General features: G+C 36.9%; 1 protein-coding gene across 1 annotated transcript in view; it reads right to left on the reverse strand.

Annotated features, from left to right (window-relative positions):
* The window catches only part of Wnk3 (WNK lysine deficient protein kinase 3), a 130,338-nt gene that overhangs the window by 72,810 nt on the left and 32,894 nt on the right, over positions 1-24,634 (reverse strand). Inside the window, exons 3-6 of the mRNA XM_075957597.1 lie at positions 12,740-12,912; positions 10,586-10,806; positions 9,087-9,244; positions 292-380 (exon numbers count right to left, since the gene is read on the reverse strand). Of these exons, the coding sequence (XP_075813712.1) occupies positions 292-380; positions 9,087-9,244; positions 10,586-10,806; positions 12,740-12,912 (641 nt within the window). The remainder of the gene's footprint in view (positions 1-291; positions 381-9,086; positions 9,245-10,585; positions 10,807-12,739; positions 12,913-24,634) is intronic.

Raw genomic sequence — 24,634 nt, forward strand, 5'->3', positions numbered from 1 at the left:
AATACTTCTTGAACAAAAATATCCATTACTCTTACTATTATTATTGGCACAATGATATAAAACCAAATGTAATCTATCTGCTTACTCTCAACTACTTAAACAAGCAATTTGTTACGTGTTTTACATCATCTCACTATTAAGGTATCATAACAAATACAAATGTCAGTTCAAATTCAGCACATAATAGCAACATCTAACGTGTCAAATGGCATGCTATGATATACATACATTACAGTATCCATGATAAAAATGCATCCATCATTTGTGTAATTTTGTTATAATTCCACCCACCTTTCAGATTTGTTTTGTCGAATACATCCTTCAATTATTTCCTTTACTTCAGGGTCTGTGACTTTATTGAAGCTGGCTGGTTTTATGCCCTGGGAGAAGAAAATGGTTTCTTGTTACAAATTAAACAATTAAAAGCACAAATCAATATGGCAAATATTAAACTTTATTTTCTCATAAAAATCCAATTATTCAATGAGATTATTACACACATATATTTAATTTCAAAAGTTTTACACAGAATTTCACTACATAGCACTGACTATTTTAGAACTCTCTGTCAGTTTCTCAACCTGTGTGTCATGACCCCTGGAGGCTTTGAATACCCTTTCCCAGGGGTTGCATATTAGATATTTACACTACAATTCATAACAGTAGCAAAATTACAGTTATGAAGTAGCAACAAAATGATTGAGAGTCACCACAACATGAGGAACTGTATTAACGGCTTGAAGCATTAAAAAGGTTGAGAACCACTGTTCTATGTAGACCAGGCTGGCTACAAACTCAGAAATTTGCCTGCCTCTGCCTCCCAAGTGCTGAGAATATAGGCTTGTGCCACCATACCCAGACAAATTTAACTTTTTAAAATTACATTTTATTCACTGGTGAGGGAAGCAGGATCTAGTATGCATGTGAAAGTCAGAGAATAACTTGCAGGAGTAGACAATCGCCTTCCACCATGTATTTTCCAGGAATTGAACTCAGGTTGTCAGGCTTAATAGAAAGTGCCTTTTACCAGCTGCATCATCTCACCAGCCCAGTTTAACTTTTTAAAAAGGCTTTTATCACAGCTCCATAAATAACTGAAAATTGTGAATAATCTACACTAATAACTGAGGTAAACTTAATATTACATATGCAAACATATAGAGACTATAAATACTACTGTACTTAATAGTATTGGGAATGCTCACAATTTAATATGAAATAATAGGGGAAAAAGCGGAATGCCCCCCATATATATATATATATATATATATATATATATATATATATATATATTATAATCCTAATTAGGAAAACATAATAGGGACTAGAGAGATGGCTCAGTGGTTAAGAGCAATTCCTGCTCTTTTAGAGGACCCAAGTTCCAATCCCAGAACCCATACTGAAGGGATAACTCCAGCTCCAGGGAATCTGATATCAACTTCTGGCCTCCAAGAAGGGTATTCATAAACATATATGCAAGTACACATTCACAAACACATACATAATTTAAAAAAATAAAATTTAATAATGGACTTGCAAGATGCCTCAGCAGGTTAGAAGTGCTTTCCACCACACCTGATGATCTGACTTCAACCTCTGGAAACCACAGAAAGGTAGAAGGAAGAGAATATGTTGGTCCCCACAGTCACCATGTGGCACATATGCACGCACACACATGCACCAAATAAAATGTAAGTGGGAGGGAAGCAGTGAAAAGGCTTGATCTGAGTTCCAGCCTCCATCCCACAGCATGTCAGGAGAGAACTGACTCCCAAGAGTTGTCTTTTAGCCTCCATACTTAAGAATATGACTGTGAGAACTTGTACGTGCATGCACAAATAAATGAAATACATTTTAGAAATTCAAATGGAAAAAAGATTTTAAAAAAGCAAATATAGTAACTATTTTTGATTCAGAGAAAAAGTAGCGGTTTGTCTGCTTGTTTCCTTTGAGGCAGGATTTCGTCTATATGCCAAGTTTCAAGATCCTGTTCCAAATTGCCAAACACCTGGGACCACAGACATGTACTACCAGGCCAGGCAAAATAAATATGGTTTTATAAACCTTTGAAGCACAATATAATGGCCTATGTCTGCAATTACACTACTAGAGAGGTGAAAGCAGAAGTTCAAGGTCACCTTTAGCTACTTACTGAGACTCAATCACAGACAACATAACTTAAAAATAAAGGCTTCTCTATTCCTAGTATTCTGAATTTAATATAGTTCAAAGTCTTCTAAAATGGATAGAAGCCATAAACAAACAGTATGTTTGTGTGTACACAGATACAAATGTATAAGATAAGGTCTGGAAATATAAATGAGAAAAGTCAAAATAACTATTCTAAAGAGAAAAAGCAAGAAGGAACTTCAGAGATTCACAAAGGTGATAATAAAATACTTGAAAGGTAGAGAGGGAAAGTTGGGAAACACACAGAAAAGAAGCCAAATTCATCACAATTCCAGGAGTGCTGCTCTTTGGAAGGGAGAAGAAGCTGAGAACGCCTCCAAAAGGTAAGTCAGGAGGCCCTGGAGAAAAGACAAGGGCAGTCCTACTCTTAGAGGAAGTGCATAGTACTGCCAAGTCTCAAAACCAGTTGAAGGAAGACAGTGGATGGGAAAATGGTAAAGACTCCCATTCCTGTCACTGTCTTGGAGAGCAAGGGTTGGCATTATCTTGCAGTGGAAAATAGTTACTAGAAACTGGACTGAACTGAACTGAGGACTCCAAAATGAAGAAAACCTGAAGACAAAAAGCCTCAATTTAACTTACCACAGCCACAGGGCAAGAGACAGTCCTAGAAAACTGGAAGGTCATGATCAACAAGCCAAAGAACCAATAAGCCACTTCTGCAGATGGCAGAAGGCTTGGCTAAGAGAAATGCAAAAGGGGAAAATAACCCTGCTCTCAGTTGAAGTGGCAGACCTCATCAACTGAGAGTAACACTAGAGTCTGATAGCCCTGAGCCTTAAGTCAGAAGGCGATCAACCTCTGCATCCATCTATCTGATATTCTCTTCTATAGAGCTAAACACGTCGGAGCCTCCAGTGGAGTACTTGAAATCCATTGCCTCATCCATCCAAAAGGGTGGTTACTATTTTAAAAAATTTGGAAAGTAGGAAGACCTGTCTTCCAGTTCTCCAGATCTTGACAGCTAGACATTAGAAACAGAATAAATAAAATATATGAACTGCAAAAGGTAAATACTATCCAAAAACCCTTTAAATCAATAGATTGACTAATGATCTGCATAGAGAATTCCCCAAAATGAAAAGACAGTGGCTGAAGAGATGGCTCTGTTGTTAAGAGCACTTGCTGCTCTCCAGAGGGCATGGGTTCAATTCCCATCATCCACATGTGGCTTACAGTCATCTGTAACACCAGTTCCAGGGGAACTGATGCTCTCATCTCACCTCTGCAGATACCTGGTATGTATATAGTACACATACAGTATAGACAGGCAAAACATTCAGACATATAAAATAAGTCTCAAAAAATTGAACTGGCCAATGAATATTTGAAATAAAAATGTTCAGCATTTTCACTGCTCAGGGACATACAAATTAAAACTGCTTCAAGATTCCATCTTACCTTAGCCAGAATGGCTATCAAGAAAACATGAAAGGGGTTTGAGAGATGAGTCAGAAGTTAAGAGTTTATACTACATACATACATACACACACACACACACACACACACACACACACACACACACATACGACAGGGTTTCTCTGTGTAGTCCTGGCTGTCCTAGAATTCATTCTGTAGACCAGGCTGTCCTCATTTAGAGATTCACCTGCCTCTGCCTCCCCAGTACTGGGATTAAAGGTGTGTGCCACCACCACCTGGCTTAGAGTGTATATTCTTGCAGGAGTCAAGTTCAGTTCCCAGCACTGACATTAGGTATGGCTCACAATTACCTATAACTCTAGATCCATAGGACACAATTCCTTCTTCTGACCTTCACAAGAACCTGCACTTATGTGCCCATAACCACACACAGACATACATGAATAATAAAAAAAATAATAAAAGTAAGGAGTTGGAGAAATAGATCAGCAGATAAGAACATTTGCTGCTATTTCAGAAGACTCAAGTTTGGTTCCCAGCACCAAGACTCTACACCAACATATCACAGATGGAACTGTACATCTGTGTTTACTGCCACACTATTCACAATAACCACAGTACCCAAATGTCAGTCTATATGTCTACCAACAGATGAATGGAAAAAAGAAAATGTGGTACATATACATAATGGAATTTCATGCAGTCCTAAAATAAAATGATCATGACATTTTCAAGAGAACAGCTATAATTGGAAACCACCATGTTAAAATAAAACAGACGTGGTAAGACAAATACTACATGCTCATATGTGGAACCTAGACTTACAATTACACATGTGTATATATGTATTTGCATGTTTGTGTTTATAGGTAACAAAATTAGAAAGAGGATCATGAGAGAAGAGTAAGATATCTTAAGAGAAATGAAGAAAGTAACAAACATGTGCAATAGGAAGTTGTGGTGCATGCCTCTAATCTCAGCACTCAGGAGACAGAGGCAGGGAGATTTCTGTGAGTTCAAGGCTAGCTTGAACTCCAGGATAGCCAGGGCTACACGGTAAGATGAGACCCTGTCTCAAAATAAACACATATAATAAGAAAACAGAAAAGGAGGAACAAAGGAAACAGACTTAAGGGGGCAGACAGACATGTGAGAGGGCAGAGATAAGGGGGGAAATGAGAATAAATTTACTGGTACATATGTATAAAGAAAAAGCTACAGTGACACCCATCATATTATAACCTAAAAATATGAAACAATACCAACAAGAGAAAATTGGGGTTATCAACATTTCATCAGGAACAGAGAAAGGGTTCTGTGAGAAACGATAGGCAGTTAATGGCTGCTGTATAATGCATATGCAGGAATCATATTCCTCAGTGGTGTAGTCACTGGAAAGTTGCTCTTGCTCAAGTGAGTAACACCCCACTCATGCTCAGGCAAGGAACCCAAATTAAGTGCAGTAAGTACAGAATAAAAAGACAGGAAAGTGGGAGGGGATGCAGGAAGGGGTTTAGTCTGAGGTATAAGGACATAAGAGAGAATAATGGGATGAATAAGATCAAAGTACATTAATATATGTATAAAACTGTCAAAGAATATGTGTATGAAATTGTAAATGAACAAATAAAACTTATATAAAAGAATACAAATGGCTAATAAATACATGAGCTAGAAAGTAAAAGGGGGAAAATGTGGGGAGGCAGAAAGTTACAGTGGGGAAAGTTGGAAATGGGGGAAGACTGGGAGAGAAATCAACCAAAATGAAGCATGCATGAAAATGCCATTAACAAACTTATCCCTTTGTAAGCTAATTTAAAAATATAACAAATAAAAACAAAGAATAAACAATATTTTCTAAACATTAACCATAGATTAAGGCATCTCTCGACCCTAATCAGAGAAGCCTGTTTGTGGTAGACAATGATCAACAAAATGACCTACAACTGGCTCAGGTGCAAAGAATAAGATTATGAAATATTTAGCCCTAAATGGGGCCTCTATATCACAATTCCTTCTCCTGGGGTTCAAGGATCACTGAGAAAGAGGAGATTGAAAGAGGCAGAGGCAGTGGATAACTACAAGGAAACAGTGTCTTCTAGACACAGCAGGGCAGCTGCACATATAAATTCACAGTAGTTGTAACAGTATGCACAAGCCTAAGCCAGACCAGATCTGAGCATGGAGAGGGGAGTTGAACAGAAAGTTTCACCCCTAAATGAAGGGCTACTGGGAATTCTTAGCAGCTCATAGAGAATGGATCAGTTTTCTCTAAAAGTAAAGCCTCTGATAAGTTGGCCATGTTCCAGTAGAAGCATTCAAGAATATCTGAACAGCTGGGCAGTGGTGGCGCACACCTTTAATCTCAGCACTCAGGAGGCAGAGGCAGGCGGATCTCTGTGAGTTTGAGGCCAGCCTGGTCTACATGAGCTAGTTCAGGACAGGCTCCAAAGCTAAAAAGAAACCCTGTCTCAAAAAACCAAAAAAAAAAAAAAATACAAAAATCTGAAAAGCACAAATAGGCCTTGTCAGGGAGAGAGACACATGAATGAATGGACACTAAGTTAAATGGGAAAGTAAAGTAAAGAAGACTGGATCTGAGAAGACCTGGAGTAGAGAGGGTGAATACAATCAAAATAACTGCATGATATTCTCAAAGAACTTATTAAAATTAAGCAAAAAAAAAGAAAAAGAAATGAAAACTAAGGCTGGCAAGTATGTGGAAAAGTAGAAACCTTATCAGTTGCTGGTAGGAATGTAATGTATTGCAACCATTATGGAAATCAGTATGGAGGCTCCTCAAAAAATTGAAAATAAAACTGTCATATAACAGTGCTATAACACTCCAGAGCATATATCCAAAGGACTCTTTAGTCAACATACCACAGAGACACTCATATAACTGTGTTTATTGATATACAATCCACAACAGTTAAGAAATTAACCAGTCTAGATGTCTATTCACAAATAAATATATAGTAAAAGTGTGGTACATATATACAACAGAATTTTATTCAACTATAAAGAATAATGAAATCACAGCACTCGCAGGAAAATGGGTGAAACTGGAAATCATGTTAAATAAAATAAGCCAGAATACATGTTCTCTACCATAGGTGGAATAATGTCTGTGTGTGTGTGTGCATGTGCATGTGTTGTGTGTGCCTGTGTGTGAAATGGGGAGAAACAGTTATGAAAAGGGAGGGAGAGACTGGGGGATAATGAAATACATATGATACAAAAGCAGAGTGAGGATTATTAGTGGGACTAGAATGCAAGATGCAGACAGGGAAAATATGAGAGATTAGTGAGAGGATGAATAAGAACAAATTAAAATAATACATACATATAAAAATGTGAAAAAGTAACCATCGCCCGGCTGTTTATAAGTTTTAGGCTTTCAGAAAACTATCCAAGCCAGGTGGTGGTGGTGCACGCCTTTAATCCCAGCACTTGGGAGGCAGAGGCAGGCGAATCTCTGTGAGTTTGAGACCAGCCTGGTCTACAAGAGCTAGTTCCAGGACAGGCTCCAAAACCACAGAGAAACCCTGTCTCGAAAAAACAAAACAAAACAAGACAAAACAAAAAAAAAAAAAAGAAAACTATCCAATTATTGTTGTAGTCATTATATAGAAAATTGCAAATTAATCTGGAAAAATAATTGCCATAAATTGAGATAACCTAAGATCTACTTCTACACCTATCATACTACCTTAAAAAATAAAGACTCATATACTAGATAAATCTAGCAAGATTGGGAATTAATTTGGATTCAAAATTCAAGAAGCTTTGAGAGAGGTACAAATGTAAATTGTGATATGGCATTTTTGTATGTTAATATAAAAATAATAGTCATTCAAAATTGCAGTTATGCTAAGGGTATGGATCAGTGGTAGAGCACTTGTGTAGTTTTCATTAGGCCCTAAATTTCATCCCCAGAATCACAAAAAAGACTGTATTATGCACAGAACTTGGGAGGCTAAGGTAGAAATTCATGAGTTCAAGGTCAGCCTCAGTGACACAGTGAAACCCTGATAATGTTATTCTATACATAGAAAACGTCCTGTATAATCTCTCCTCTAACCTCTTCCTGATTTTCTTGGCAATTCATGCCTTTCTCTATATGCAAGTGAAGACAGTTATAGAATTATAATTTATAAATCAAGCACAAAATACTTTTGTACTTGGGGTTCTTTAGATAAAGGACATACACTAATAAGGCATTGCAGTTCTTTTTCTGAGCTCTTATCAGAGGCTAGGAAGAAATTAGGAATTGTTGCTTAATGGGTAAAAGTTGCAATTAAACAGCAGGAAAAAGCTTTGAAATACAGTCCACAGCACAATGACTATAGTCAATAAAACACAGCATATTATAAAGTAACTTAAAAAGTAAGTTTTAAATGTTTCACCACAAAAAATAATAAGGAAATGAAATTAGAGGTAAACTACCTTGATTTTACATTGTATATATCATATTGTATCCCATAAATGTATACAATGTTATCTGTCTATTTAAAATAACTTAATTTTAAAAGATTAAAAGATGACTCTTATTATTAACTTCCTGAAACATTAACAATCTCTTTCATGATCTATCTCAAGTCACCCAGCTATATGCGAAGTAGTCTACCCTAAACAATGAAAACACTCCAATTCTACTTTGCATCCCTTACTATACTCCTATCCTTTTATTTTATACTGATTTTTTTCTTATTTTCTGAATAGGGTTTCATTTTGTAGCCCAGGTTGGCCTCAAACTTAGACTCCCAAGTGCTGGGATTACAGGTGTGCACCACCATGTCTTGCTAGCTATTTCTTTATTGATATTATTCTCCTCCTAGAAATGTAAGCTTTCCTAGGGCAGCAAACACTTATTGTCATTGCAGTTCTTGCAATTTCTAACATAAAACATTACTTATATAAGAGATTCACTTGTCAAACTACATGCTGAATTCTATTTCCTAACTGGGCACTTAAAGTATTAAAGTCCTTCAAACTCTTTTAGTTTTATTATCCAGCTTTAAAAATTAAGACCAATCAAACCGGGTGTAGGGGAGCATGCCTTTAATCCCAGCTCGTCATAGGCAGAGGCAGAGCATCTCTTTGACATTGCAGCCAGCCTGATCTATGTAGTGAGTTCCAGGACAGTCAGAGGCACATAGTGAGATGCTGTCTCAGGAAAAAAAAACCAAAAAAACAAAAAAACAACCAAGACCAAAACTAATATCTAAAATTGTACCATACCTGTACATTTTCTCCAAAACAATACAGAACATTTTATATGACCCTAATAGAGTTCAAGTACATAAATAGAAACCTTTATAAACCTTTTCTAAGTGAATGGTTAAACTAACATTGTTATATAAAAATAAACCATAATGGAGAGGGGACTTTTTCTTTTTTCTTCCACTAAGTCACACCCTTTGTCCTATAATTAAATTCTACTAAGTCAATTTTATCAATTTTAACACAAAATGTGGCAATCTATGAAGTAAAATGAATAAAAGTATACCTACACTGGTTACTTTACGGTATATTTGAGCTGCATTCTGGCACTCGGAATATGGATACTCCGAAGTAGCCATTTCCAACATACACATCCCAAAAGCATAAACATCTACAGATTCATCATAGTGTTCTTCATACATCTCTGGAGCCATAAACTCAGGAGTGCCTACAAAATAACACCATAACCATATTTTTATTAAAGAGATATATTAATCAAGATATTCTTTCCCATAAAAAGTATCTATTACTTTCTGCTCTTTCAAAGTAAATCTATAAGTTAGGCTGGGTGTGGTGGTGCACACCTTTAGTCCTGGCATTTGGGAGACAGAGGTAGATGGATTTCTTTGAGTTTGAGGCCAAGCCTGGTCTACAGAATGTTTCAGGACAGCCAAGGCTATATAGAGAGACTCTATCTCAAAAAAAAAAAATAACAAATTTAACATTTTTACTGATGAAGTACAATTTAAAGTACAATTCAAAGTTAAGATGTTAAAAAAAAATCTAACTTTAGACAGGCATGGTGGCTCACACTTGTAATCCTAGTACTTGTATAGTAACAAGCAAGAAGGTCAGAATTTTAAGGTTATTCTCAGCTACATAGTATTTTCAAGGCCATCTTGGTCTACAATAAAATCCTGTCCTAAGAAAAGAAAAGGCCAGGCACTATGATGCAAGCCTTTGATGCCTGCACTCAGTAGACAGTGGCAGGAGGATCTCTGAATTTGAGGCCAGACTGCTATGCATAGCAAGTTCCAGGTCAGCCAGAACTACTATATAATAAAGAGATCCTGTCTCCAAATAAAAAGATAACTAGATATAGATTAAATCTGATTTTATTTTGCATTTCTGTCTTTTTAATTCAAATTTGCATAAATTAATTTAGTAAATTTTTTTCTTTAAGTCTTCAAAATCTTTCAATAATCCTTAATAGATGAGGCTGGAGAGATAGTTCAGCTGTTAAGAGCACTTGTTGGGGTTCAGTTCCTAGAATCCACATGGTGGCTAACAACTGTCTGAAACTCCAACTCTGAGGGCTCCAGCACCATCTTCAGACCTCTGTGGGCACTGTATATGCAGACATACATGTAGGTAAAACACCCATACATGTAAAATAAAGATAAATTAAAAAATTAGTTCTTAATATATTCTATAAAATATACACACTAGGTATTGGAAATAAGTCAGTTTTCATATAACCGGTATTTCAAATCATATTCACAAATATTTCAAAGCAAATTAACGGTTGAATGTGCTGTCTGGGTCCTAAAATCCCAAGACTGGAGTGTTCAAGGTCATATATTACATAGCAAATTTGATGCCTGCCCAGGTTACAGAAGAACCTGTCTTAATTTTAAAAAAATAGTGTGTGTGTAACAAAAACAAAACCTTAAAAAACAGGCAGTGTTCAAAATTTTGCCCAAAACTGTAGCTAACTCATCAGCTTTATTCCAGTCCTATACAACTGACAAATCTAACACCCAGCAGTAAACTGTAAAATATTAGTCACCAATGACACTCTTAGCAAATGATGTGCGCATTAAGGTTGCAAGTCCCAGATCACCAATCTTCACAGATCCAGTGGGTCCTGTGATAAAAATGTTGTCACACTTCAGATCCCGGTGAATAATAGGAGGAGTCCTTGTGTGCAAGAACTGCAATCCTTTTAAAATTTGTCTGCACCAACTTCTTAAGACCTTTGGCTTCATGACTTTAAATCGTTTTAAGTACCTATTCAAAAGAAACAAAGATCATGTGTAAACAAACATTCCCAGATTAGTCTATAAGTACCACTATAAGTATGCTGCTCTGCTTATTTACTTACTATGAATACTACCACTGAATAATTTTTAAGGTTTTTTATTTTTTTGTTTTTACTTATGTATTTGTTAATGTGCACACAAGCGTACATGCCTGTGGGGGTCAGAATAGAGCAATGGCCCACCTAGGGCCTAAAGTTAGACAATTTTGAGTTGCCCAATGTGGAGACCAGGACCTGAACTCTGACCTCTGGAAGAGCAGCAGGTACTCTAAACCAATAAGCCATCTCTCCAGCCCCTGAATTATCTTCTATTGTTTGCTGTAGCAAAAACAAAACAAAACAAAACAAAAACAAAAAAAAACCCCACACCCCTACTTAAACCCTCATTCTCATCTTTCAGTGACCTGACCTACAGTCACTTTACGGGTCACTTAAGTTTACCATCCCACCTCACCTCACATTACATTTAAAAAAAATGGTATGACTTATGCCAAAAGATACTCTACAAAGTCTAGTACTTTTAATTCAAAATAAGAACCATACTAGCCGGGCGGTGGTGGCGCACGCCTTTAATCCCAGCACTTGGGAGGCAGAGGCAGGCGGATCTCTGTGAGTTCGAGACCAGCCTGGTCTACAGAGCTAGTTCCAGGACAGGCTCCAAAGCCACAGAGAAACCCTGTCTCGAAAAACCAAAAAAAAAAAAAAAGAACCATACTAGAATGAGGTTGTGGGATGAAAACACCATTGTAAAAAGAAAGCCCTTCTCTATGTGTAAATAATTACTTATATATTCACTGGAGGGCATGGCTACATAAAATTTTACTGTAAAATGTTAGGAAAAATGGCTGGGTGGTGGTGGCACACGCCTTTAATCCCAGCACTTGGATCTTTGTGAGTTCGAGGCTAGCCTGGTCTACAGGAGCTAGTTCCAGGACAGGCTCCAAAGCCACAGAGAAACCCTGTCTCAAAAAAGCAAAAAAAATCAAATTGTAACTTTAAATAATAAAGTTGTAAATATACAATTGATTATACAATCAATTCATACCAAATAAAAAGTTGGTTACAAACAAAAAAACAGTAGTTATTCCTTGCAAGATGTATAAATTGGGCCAAACCCTTAGCAAGTCATTATCTTTTAAAATGCAATCATAATTTATAATAATTTTTAACTCAAATTTTATGATATATCTAAAACATTAACTTTTGTGGGGTTTTTAAGATTTATTTATTTTATGTGTATGAGGGCTTGCCTGCATGCATGTATGTTTTCTAAGTGCGTACCAGGTACTCACTGATGTCAGAAGAGGTCACTAGATTCCCTGGTTATAAGCCATCACAATGATGCTAGGAGGCTCTGCAAGAGCAACAAGAGCTCTTAACTTATGAGACATCTCTCTACCCCACTTTTTGGGTTTTTAAGGCATGGTCTCATGTAGCTCAAGCTGGTCATGAATTCATCATGTAGCCAGGAATAACCATCAACTCCTGATCCTCCTATCTCTACCACACTACACAGTGCTAAGATTAAAGGTGGTGCCACTGTTCCTAGTTGTATGTGTGCAGGGGATTGAATCCATGGTTTAATGCATACTAGGCAAGCACTTAATCAATTGAACTTCATCTCCAGGTCCCCAAACATTAACTTTTCAGAACTGCATAGTCTAACAAACTTCATTAACATCTTGATTTTTCAATCAATCTGAAATAGATTCTACAAGTTCTTTTTTATTGTTATAGTTACTAGAGATGGAACCAAGCCCTTGTATATACTAAGTAAATGCTATTTCACTGAGCTATAGCCCCAGCCCCTCTACAAATTCTTAAGTTAGAAAGCTTATAAATAATTTTTATGACTTCTTAAAATGATTTCCATCTCAATAGGTACTATTAGAGTCAACTTACGTCTTTAAGGTTCCTGATGTCATTAGTTCAGTCACTAACACAATACATTTCTTTCCTTTTAATATAGACTCCCAGGAATCATAAAATCGAACTATATTGGGATGCTGGAGGCCTTTCAACATCTCTGCTTCTTCTTTGAACCGTTGCTGCTCAGCTTTAGTTAATTTGCGGTCCTAAAGTGGAAGAATGAGTTCCAAATTAATAACACAGAAATTTCCATGCACATTTTTCTTTTCTATTTTCTTTCTTTCTTTCTTTTTTTTCGAGACAGGGTTTCTCTGTAGCCAGCCTAGTCTACAGAGCAAGTTCCAGGACAGCAGGGCTATTAAACAGAGAAACCCTGTCTCAAAAAAACAAACAAAGCAACAACAACAACAAAAAAGTTCAAGCTCTTACTGGAGCCAAAAACCTGTGACTAAACATCTCACAGATTCTAGAAGAGAACATGCAAAATGAACGTAATATGAAACCAGCTTCTAGTGACTGTTATACCCATAGATTAGTATATCTCTCAATCGTCATCAAAGAATTTCTTTTAGCAGTAGATGGTGATTAATACAGACACCTACAACTGACCAACATGCAGACAAGAGATTACAAAGTGTTAAATCCCAAATGGGACATCTATATCACACCCTGCTCCTCTTAAAAATCAGGGATCAAAACCAGGTGCCTTTAATCCCAGCACTCAGGAGGCAGAGACAGGTGGATCTTTTGTGAGTTTGAGGCCAGCCTGGACTACAGAGCGAGTTCCAGGACAGGCTCCAAAGCCACAGAGAAACCCTGTCTCAAAATCCTAAAAAAGGAAGAAAAAATCAAAAGAAAGAAAGAAAGAAAGAAAGAAAGAAAGAAAGAAAGAAAGAAAGAAAGAAAGAAAGAAAGCTAGCTCACTCAGGGGTCATTGCAGAAGATGGCAGAAAGATTGTAAGATGTTGAGGATGACTACTACAAAAGAGTGTTTCTAGGATAACAGGGAAGCTGCATATATGAACTCACAGCAGCTGTGACAGCATGCACAACTGTATAAACTCAAGTCAGACACAGTGGGTATTCTTAGCTATCATAGTAGGTACATTGAAGACATCAGATTATGGCTTTAATTTTAATTAATAATCAACAACCCAATTAAAATAAAGATTTGAAGAGAGATTCGGGGGATATAACTCAGGTATTATAGAAAAAATGAAATGGGGCCCTTGGTGTGATTCCCAGCATTGACAAAAAGAACTGAACATGTTTCACCAAGTAACATATATATAGTTCAACTTGGTTGGTTGGTTTTGTTTGTTTTGGTGTTCTCATTACATGGGGCAGGCTGGACAGAAATCTGCCTGTCTCAGCCTCTGAGTACTAGGATTAAAGGCATTCACTACAGTATCTGGAAACATCCTATGACATCACCCTTATGCTTATCACTGTTGAAAGGAAGTGTATTGTTTGTTTGCTTGTCTGTAATAAGACAAGGTCTCATGTAGCCAGGATGACACTGAACAACTGAGCAGAGGCAAATGGATCTATGAGTTTGAGGCCAGTCTGGTCTATGAATGAGTTCCAGGCCAGCAAGGGCTACCAGTAAGTAGAACTGGTTATCAAAAGTTAAGGAGGGTGAGAAATAGAGAATAATCATTTAATATGTACAAAGTTTATATCTGAGATGATGAAAACTTTCTAGAGATGGATAGTGTAAGTAATTATAAATCAGTTTGACTATACTTGATGTCACTAAATTAAACAATTAAAATTGAATTTTATGCATATTATGCTACAATAAAAAATCTTCAGGGCTGGTGAGACAGCTCGGTGTGTAAAAGAGCTTGTTGTGCAAGCCTGATGACCTTTTGATCTCTAGAACACATGGCAGGAGAATCAGTTCCCAAAAGTTGTCCTCTGACCTCCATATGCATGCTATGGTGTATGTTAATTCCTCTCTCTCTCTCCCTCATACACACACAAATAATGATAAAAAAATTGAAAGAATTTTTAAAAAGTGTTCCAAAAACCCTGTGTATGGTGGTGCAAACCTATCATGGAAGCGGGGATGATGGAGGAAGGTCATTGGTTAATTAAATAAAGAAACTGCTTGCCCTGATAGGTTAGAACATAGGTGGGTGGAGTAAACAGAACAGAATGCTGGGAGGAAGAGGAAGTGAGCTCAGAAACGCCATGTTCCCCTCTCCCGGGCAGACGCCATAGCTCTGCTCTCTGAGGCAGACGCATGAAGCTCAGACCCAGGAGGACGTAGGCTAGAATCTTTCCCGGTAAGACTGGTGCTACACAGTTTATTAGAGATGGGTTGATCGGGATATCAGAATTAGCCAGTAAGGGCTAGAGCTAATGGGCCAAGCAGTGTTTAAAAGAATACAGTGTCCGTGTAATTATTTCGGGGCATAAGCTAGCCAGGCGGCCGGGGTGCTGGGGATGCAGCCCCACCGCTCCTATTACTATACGGGGAGGCTGGACAGGTTAATCAGGAGTTCAAGGCCAACCTGGGCTACATAAAACCCAATCTCAAAAAAAAATCAAAAACCGTTAAGGGACTTAGCAAAAGCAAAGAATGCTAAGCATAGAAAATAACAAAAACAAGTAAAATACTAGGCTTTCCTATCTTTCCTAATATGATTAATATGTCCTAAATGGTTCTGCAATTAGCTAGCATCCATACCTGGAAGATCAGATCACACTAAAGAACAATTAATAAATTTTAAGCCTTCTGATTAAATTTGTAGACCATAAGTATTTCTTGTGACAAACTCAATTACTCTACTTAATAATTCACCTCTAAATATCAAAGGTAATTACAAACTAGGGGTAAACAACTTTATAAAACTTTATAGCTGCTGCCTCAGACATACTGCTAGAGAAAAAGTCCACTAAAAAGGCAGGGTCAGTACCTTTAAATTTCTACTTCTGATTCAAGGGACAGAAAATGTGGTAAACTAGCACCAAACTCAAAGGGAAGTACTTTAGTAGAGATTTCAGCTACTACTGTAATCCTCCTTTGATCATACAGAGACACACAGACACTAGGTAATGATTTTGATAGAATAAACCACCTGTCATTAATAACGAGAGTTTTTGGTGCAAGAAAGGCAAACTAGAGAGTAGTAATAGCTAACAGAGCACAGAGCCATTAAAATGCTAATCTAAAGGCTCGTTATGGTGCTACATGCCAGTAATCCCAGTGCTGAGAAGGCTTAGGCAAAAGAACACTACATTCTGAGGTCAGCCGAAGGTAATGGGGAGATTCTATCTTAAAAAATAATCTAGTCTATGGAAATGAGCCATAAATATTGCTGTTCAAAGTTAGATCATAAAAAGACAATAAGCATAAAGTTTTAGTGTCATACTTGGTAATTTATATGGATAGTAAATAGATGTAAAATTCAAATCAAACAAAATTCAACTACTCCACAGTACATTAAAAAGAATATTATCTTTTTTATAAATGTTAGCTAAATATTTAATCAATTTTAATATGTAGAATAGTAAAAATATACATAAAACCTTTTCTGAGATCTAGACTAACAGCAACAATATTAATCACCATAAGTATTTTATTCAACATAAGGAACATATATTTAAGAGGGAGTGACTGAACTAAGACTGCTTCCAGGGCACCCTGCTCTAGCAGAGCTACCTAGGGAAGTGCTTTCCCAGGTGCAGCCTGAAGGCACACAGAGTTTACTGAAGCTGTTGTCCCAGTAGGATCTTGGCATTATCTACATGGTGTATCTACTTGGCTTTGTAGGCATACAAAAATTGAAATGTTGGGGAGGCCTTGGCTCCAGAAAGCTGCTGATGCCAGGAAACTCATAGCAGTGTCAGGTGTTCTGCTTGGAACTCCTGATCAGGCTGTTCATGAAGTTGTGAAGGTGAAGCCTATGTTTCAATAGGGACTGGAGATGTGAGAGGCAAACAGGGCCCACTAACAGGCTATGAATGCTACAAGCTACTGAGTTAAGTCAGAGTTCCCAAGCCTGTTAGAACCCAGATGAAGCAACCATGAGCCCTGGATATCAGACAGAGAATTACAGGGTTTGGTGTTTGCCTTACTAGGTTTTAGTCTTGCATTGGTCTGATCTTTGTTATATTCTTTAAGAATCAGAATTCTCTTTAGAAACTGGAATGTTTGACATGTGACACTGTATGGTAGAACTATATAATTTGTATTTTTTTACTTTGCAGATCATAGTTAAGAGACTGATTTGAGTCTCCAAAGAGACTATATCATTTGGGTTTGTTTGTTTGTTTTGTTGGGTTTTTTTTTTTGTTTTGTGGGGGGCTTTTCAAGACACAGTTTCTCTGTAGCTTTGGAGCCTGTCCTAGAACTCTCTTTGTAGACCAGGCTAGGCTCGAACTCAGAGATCCACCTGTCTCTGCCTCCCAAGTGCTAGGATAAAGTTATATGCCACCATTGCCTGGCTACTTTGGGGCTTTTTTTTTTTTTGACAATGTTAGAACTGTCAAGATTTTGGTGACTGTTAGCAAGGGACTAAACATATTTTACATTATTAAATATGAGATGGTTGAAGTATTGTGGTTTAAAAGTGACGTGTTTGGGTATCAAATTGACAAGAGAGGAATTACAATAGTCAATTTTGATTTTAAGGTTGATCAGATTAAACACACACTGATATCAATAAACACACCTCTGTATATGCCTGTAAAGGGTGATTATAAAGAAAATGAGCTGAGCAGGTTAAGACCTAACCTGGATGTGGATACATTATCCAATTGGCTAGAGTGCAGACCAGATAAAAAGAGAAAAAAGAGAAAGCCAGCTGAGGATCAGTCATTCCTCTGTTCTCTGCTTCCCAAGCTGCCTTCAAGCATCAATCAGGAACTGGACCCACAGCCATGCCTTCCTCATCCCAGTGAACTATATATGCCATGAGTCACATCCAAAATTAGGAACATTTTTTTCTGAAAGGTAAACTATGATCTTATAATCTCACTCTCTTAATGTAAATATCAACAATGATCTTCAAAACCAGATCAGGTTACATGGATCTATTCCTTCAAATGTGAAAGAAATAACAATGATATTAAAGTTATATAAAATAACTTGTTCAGGTAAGAATATATAGTACAGGCCGGGCGATGGTGGTGCACGCCTTTAATCCCAGCACTCGGGAGGCAGAGGCAGGCGGATCTCTATGAGTTCGAGACCAGCCTGGTCTACAGAGCTAGTTCCAGGACAGGCTCCAAAGCCACAGAGAAACCCTGTCTCGAAAAACCAAAAAAAAAAAAAAGAATATATAGTACAAAGGTTTCAAAATACTACCTATCTACAAAGTCTCCTATCATTGCTTTTTTTTTAGTTTTTCTGCAGCATAGGTTGGCCACTTCCTAAGTGATGAGATTAAAGGCACTACTACTACTATGTCCAGCTCAATGAACGTTCCTGAACAAGAACTTCTTCAGCATTTTACCACTATTGCTTATTATGCTCAAGCATGTCCTAAGCTTTACAAGCATTATTTCTGTGTTTCTTTCTTAAGATGAGTAGTAGACCCTTATTTTCATCGTGTTGCTATTTTATCTTCTTTTTCCCTTCAATGCTGAAAATTAAATCCAAAAACTTGAATATATGAGGCAAGTCCTCTAGTACCATACTCAGACTACACTCAAAACCCTAATATTTATTTTTTATACATCTAAAATGTTATTTGCATTTTTCTTTAATAAAAAAGTTTTTTTTAGCAGATTCAATGCAATGCTCAGCAAAATTCTTCAAAGAGCTCGAAAGAATGATACTCAACTTCATATGAAAAAGCAAAAAACCCAGCATAACCAAAACAATCCTGTACAATAAAAGAACTTCTGGAGGCATCACAATCCCTGACTTCAAACTCTATTACAGAGCTACAGTACTGAAAACAGCCTGGTATTGGCTTAAGAACAGACACGAGGACCAATGAAACCGAATAGAAGACCCAGATATCAATCCACATACCTTTGAACACCTGATTTTTGACAAAGAAGCAAAAAATATCAAATGGAAAAAAAGAAAGCATATTTAACAAATGGTGCTGGCATAACTGGATATCAACATGTAGAAGAATGATAATAGACCCATATCTATCACCATGCACAAAATTCAAGTCCAAATGGATCAAAGGCCTCAACATAAAGCCAGTCACACTGAACCTTATAGAAGAGAAAGTGGGAAGTACATTTGAACACATTGGTACAGGAGACCACTTCCTAAATATAACCCCAGCAGCACAGACACTGAGAGAAACAATTAATAAATGGGACCTCCTGAAACTGAAAGGCTTCTGTAAAGCAAAGGACACGGTCAACAAGACAAAATGACAACAGCCTACAGGATGGGAAAGATCTTCACTAACCCCACATCAGACAGAGGTCTGATCTCCAAAATATACAAAGAACTCAAGAAATTGGACACCACAAGATCACATAATCCAATAAAAAATGGAGTACAGACCTAAAAAGAGAACTCATCAACAGATGAATCTAAAATGGCTGAAAGACAGTTAAGGAAATGTTCAACATCCTTAGTCAACAGAGAAATGCAAATCAAAACAACTCTGAGATTTCATCTTACACCTGAATGAATGGCCAAGATCAAAAACACTGATGACTTCTTCTGCTGGAGAGGTTGTGGGGAAAAGGGAACACTTCTGCATTGCTGGTGGGAATACAAGCTTGCAGAATCCCTTTGGATGTCAGTATGGCGATTTCTCAGAAAATTAAGAAACAACCTTACTCAAGACCCAGTAATACCACTTTTGGGTATATATCCAAAGGATGCTCAATCGTGCCACAAGGACATATGCTCAACTATGTTCATAGCAGCTTTGTTTGTCATAGCCAGAACCTGGAAACAACCTAAATGCCCCTCGATTGAAGAATGGATAAGGAAAATGTGGTCCATTCACACAGTGGTGTACTATACAGCAGGAAAAAACAACAGCTTGAATTTTGCAGGAAAATGGAGCTAGAAAACATTATTTTGAGTGAGGTAACCCAGACACAGAAAAACAATTATCACATGTACTCATTCATAGGTGGGTTTTAAACATAAAGCAAAGAAAATTAGCCGACAAGCCACAATTCCAGAGAATTTAGACAACAATGAGGACACTAAGAGAGACTTACATAGATATAATCTACATGGGAAGTAGAAAGTATAAAAAGACAAGATCTCCTGAGTAAATTGGGAGCATGGGGACCTTAGGGGGGTATTGAAGTGGGGAGGGCAGAGATAGGGAGGGGAGCAGAGAAAAATGTAGGGCTCGATAAATATCAATAAAAAAATTTTTAAAACAAGAGGGAAAAAACATGCAAAAAAAGTACTTAACATAAAAGAGGGCTGGGAAGCCTGATAAGGTGGTGAGCACTTGTGGTCTTGAAGTTTCAATTACTTAGAATGATAGCATAGGAGTCACTTGAGCCCAGGAATTTGAGGCTAGCCTAGGTAACTTTGTGAGAAATCACCTAAAAGTAAGAAAGAGGAGGCAGAGATTCAGACCTCTAAGCCCTTCTTAAGAGTGGGTGGAGCTCTTATTCTTCATCAAATAAGCTTTTTGTTTGTTTGTTTTTGTTTTTCGATGCAGGCTTTCTCTGTGTAATAGCCCTAGCTGTCCTGGAACTCGCTCTGTAGACCAGGCTGGCCTCGAACTCAGAGAGATCCGCCTGCCTCTGCCTCCTGAGTGCTGTGATTAAAGATGTGCACCACCACCGTGCAGTAAAAATAACTTATGTTTTGCATCAGATGGAGATGATTACAGAAAGCAGGAACTTGTCAAAATACAGAGAACAACTGACTTTGGGGTGCCCAGTCCCAGTTACTACATCTATAACATAACATTTACACTGAAGGCTCAGAGAACAGCACAGAGGGGCAGAAAAGGATTGTAAAAGCTGGAGAACTAGGAAGGTGATACAATATTGTGTCTTCTATATATGGCAGGGAGACTACACCCTTGAAATCTCAACAATATGGATTCCTAAACAAGACCTGAACAATGGTAACACAACTTGGCATGCTAAGTTTAAAGATAATAATATATATGCATATAAACAATACAAATGGATTTAGAAGATTACATTTATATATTTATATGTGTAGTAATATAAATAAGAGGGCATGAATTTGAAAGGGAGGGAGGAAATGGGAGGGGTTGGAGGAAGGGGAAAAACATGTAATTACATTTCTTTTGTTTTTTTCAAGACAGGGTTTCTTTATGTAGCACTGAACTCCCTCTGTAGACCAGGCTGGCCTTGAATTCAAAGAGATCCTCCTGCCTCTCCCTCCCAAGTGCTGAGATTAAAGGCTTGCACCATCACTGCCCAAGTATCATAATTTTGACACATGTACATAAAACTATAAATGATGGAATACACTCTTTGACCAGGTTACTTAATGTGCGTAAACCTCAGACCTGCTATCTGGAAATAATAATTTTTACCTCATATAACTGTTGCCGAAATTAAATAAAAAAGTAAGATTTTTTTTTCTTTTTTACAGGACTTCTGGAAGAACAGCCAGTGGTCTTAACCAGAGCCATCTCTCCTAAAATAGTAAGAATTTATACAAGTGTTCAATTAAATTTTAATTTTATGATAAATGCAAAGTATATAATCCCATTGTTACTAACTATACTAAAACACCTCAACTACAAATTCCTCTATAGTTAAATTTTCAGAAACTTAACAGCATAGTGAGGAAAGACCACACAAAGCTAAGAGATAGTGGCAATTGATAAACATAGAAGAAAAATAGGAAATAGAAACTTGCTATTTGAGGCAGAAGGATCAAAAGTTCAAGGCCAGCTTGGGCCAGCAAGTTCCAGATCAATCTCACAAAAAAGAAACAAACCCAGAATGCCATAATTACACTGTAGATTACCTATGTAAACACACCAGAGAGCACCAAAAATTAGTGATTTAAATTCTTAGCGTACTTTACAGTGTCAAAGTACATACTCCTAAGATACATACTAATCTAAAAAGAAAAAAGAATAACTTTATAGTAAGAATAATCTGGCAGATAATACTGTAGTCAAGAGGTCAAAATTATTAATATGTAGCAACACCATGTATCCCCTGCTATCACAGACTGAGTTATCACTTTTGTGGTAATCTTGCCAAAAACGTGGAGTTTAGCTAGCCAACCACGGTAATGCATGTTGTTAATACTAGCATTTAATAAACAAAAGGATTTTATAATTGTGGTTAATATGGTTTACTTGGTCTTTGAAGACTATACAGTGAGACCTCATCTCTGAAAGAAAAAAAGAGGGGAAGGGAGAAACTGTTAGTACCCTTTCAAGGAATAACTTAAAGAGGAGGGAGAACATGTAAGTAAACACAGTATAGAAACGTGAATGTGATCATAGAACTGAAAAGAGGAGTTTTTGTGGGGAAACTGAGATACTCTGGTTAAGTTCAATATTTTAGTTTATAATATATCTTTGTAACTTGAAAATCACCTGAAAATAAATACAGAAAGAAAAATGATGTAGTAAGAGAGTAGTACTTCTGGTTTTTTCTACTTCTAACCTCTCATTTCCTTTAAACAAACCCATATTTAACAACCCTTTCATCTTTTGCTAACGCCAATCTCCAAGGCTTCTTCCTATACTGACTATAAACTCCTAATATAAGATTTATGAAATCCGGCTGTGTCTGCTTTTTGTGTCTAGAGCACATAGTATAAGTCTGGCACATTGCAAGGAGTGTATTTGTTGAGAAACCAAAAAAATAATGACAACTGTATTAGCTTGTATTAATATATCACTATACTAACAAATTAGCATAAACTTAGTGGACCAAAATACAGACATATTATCTTGAAGAAATGAGAATCAGAAATCTATAGTGAATCACACTAGATTAGAATTCAGACAAGAGCACTGTTTCTTCTGGGGACCCTAGGCAACTGTTTAATTCCTTGCCTTTTCCAGCTTTCTAGACTATCTGTATCCTTTGACTTGGTGACCCAAGTCCTATAACAGCATCACTCCAAACTCTGCCTCAATTCTTAGATCTTTCTCAAATGATTGCCAACTTACCTGTCTCCTTACAAACACTGGTAATTAGATGAACCAAAATAATTTCCCTATTTCCATCTCTAATAGTCTCATCTACAAAGGTACTTTTAACAATGTAAAGTTCTAAGGATGAAGACATGGACATCTTTGAGTTGTCATTATTCAACCTACTACACATACCAATTTCTTTTTCTTTTTATAAAAAGCCTATGCAACAAACAACCTATACTTAGTGACTCTCTTTATTCAATCTTAATTTTGTGGTTTGTTTTCTGTTTCTATTGTTGGTTTTGTTGCTGTTGTTTTGCGGAAGGGTCTCACGTAGTCAAGGATGTCTATGAACTTCTAATCCTCCTGCCCCCACCTCCCCAGCACCAAGATTACAGGTATGTGGTATATGTGTGCTAAGATTGAACTCAAAGCTTTGCTCATGCATGTTAGGGCAAGCACTGTGTACTAAACTGAGCCATAGTCCCAATCTTAATTTTAAGCATCCCATATAACACTGAACTTTCTCATGAGTTGACTGAGGTTACCAAGGCTTGTTCTCCTTATATTTGACCTACATCTGCTGGAAACTATTCTCATTTTAATACCTTCTATGCTGCTTTCTCCCTCATTTGTCAATAGTACTACACACAAAAAAATCTATCATAGAACAAAATATCTGGTAACTTAGTTGTTCTCCCCATTTTTTTCTTTAATTTTTCCTCACTAAACAAACTTGAGCTAACTAACCTCTATAGCTTCTGGTGATTTCACATTGCTGTAAATTTCAAAGACATGAGGACAGAATATCAATAGAAGTTTTCAAAGAGTAAAGAAAATCTTTATTATTTAGAAAATATATGAATTTCATGTTTTTTGTAAGAAAAAGATAAAGGTAGATACTATACTCAATACACTTCTATCATACACTTAATTATATAGTGCAACAATCAACCAATGAGACATATAAACTCTTTTTTTATTTATTTTTTAAACTCAGTTCTTAAAATGAGATATGAATGAGAATTTGGGGAATTTCCTGAAACTAATAAAAAAAATTTCCCAAAGAATGTCACAACATAGACTTTTTCTTTTTCAAAACAGGAAAGGAAAGCAAGCATGATGGGCATATGCCTACGATCTTAGCACTAGAGAGGTTGAGACAGGAAGAACATTAGTTTGAGCCCAGCCTAGGCTACATACAGAATTCAGGTCCAGCTTGGGCTACATTGGAGACTTTGTCTCAAAATGGCAAATAAAAAATGGTAAATATAGAGTGAAAATTAGTTGTATTTTCAAAGGCTGGGTATTTTTTTTTATAGTTTAGAGGTAGAGCATTTGCCTAGCATGTACAAGGCCCAAAATTTGGTCCAACCATCATAATCTAAATAGGCAAATGAATGAATTAGATAGAGAGAAGCAGAGTATAATTCAACAATAGAATACTTGAATAAGGCTCTGAGTTTATTCCCAGCATTGAATTAGATAGAGAGAAGCAGAGTATAATTCAACAATAGAATACTTGTATAAGTCTCTGGGTTTATTTCCAGCACTGCAAAAATTAAAAGTAACTGGAGAGATGGCTCAGAGGTTAAGAGCACTGACTGCTCTTCCAAAGGTCCTGAGTCCAATTCCCATCAACCACATCGTGGCTCACAATCATCTGTAATGAGGTCTGGTGCCCTCTTCTGGCCTGCAGGCATATATGCAGGCAAAACACTTTACATAATAAACAAATCTTTGAAAAAAAAGTAACTGACTGGAAATATATCTCACTGGTAGAATACTTGCTTAAGATGTAAAAAGGCTCCATCCTCAGCATTGCCAAAAAAAAGGAAAAACAGGGAAAGATAATTTTTAAAAAGCTTGCCATGGGCTCCTAACA

The sequence above is a fragment of the Microtus pennsylvanicus genome, chromosome X (assembly GCF_037038515.1).
Source record: "Microtus pennsylvanicus isolate mMicPen1 chromosome X, mMicPen1.hap1, whole genome shotgun sequence".
In the NCBI taxonomy this organism is placed as follows: Eukaryota; Metazoa; Chordata; class Mammalia; order Rodentia; family Cricetidae; genus Microtus; species Microtus pennsylvanicus.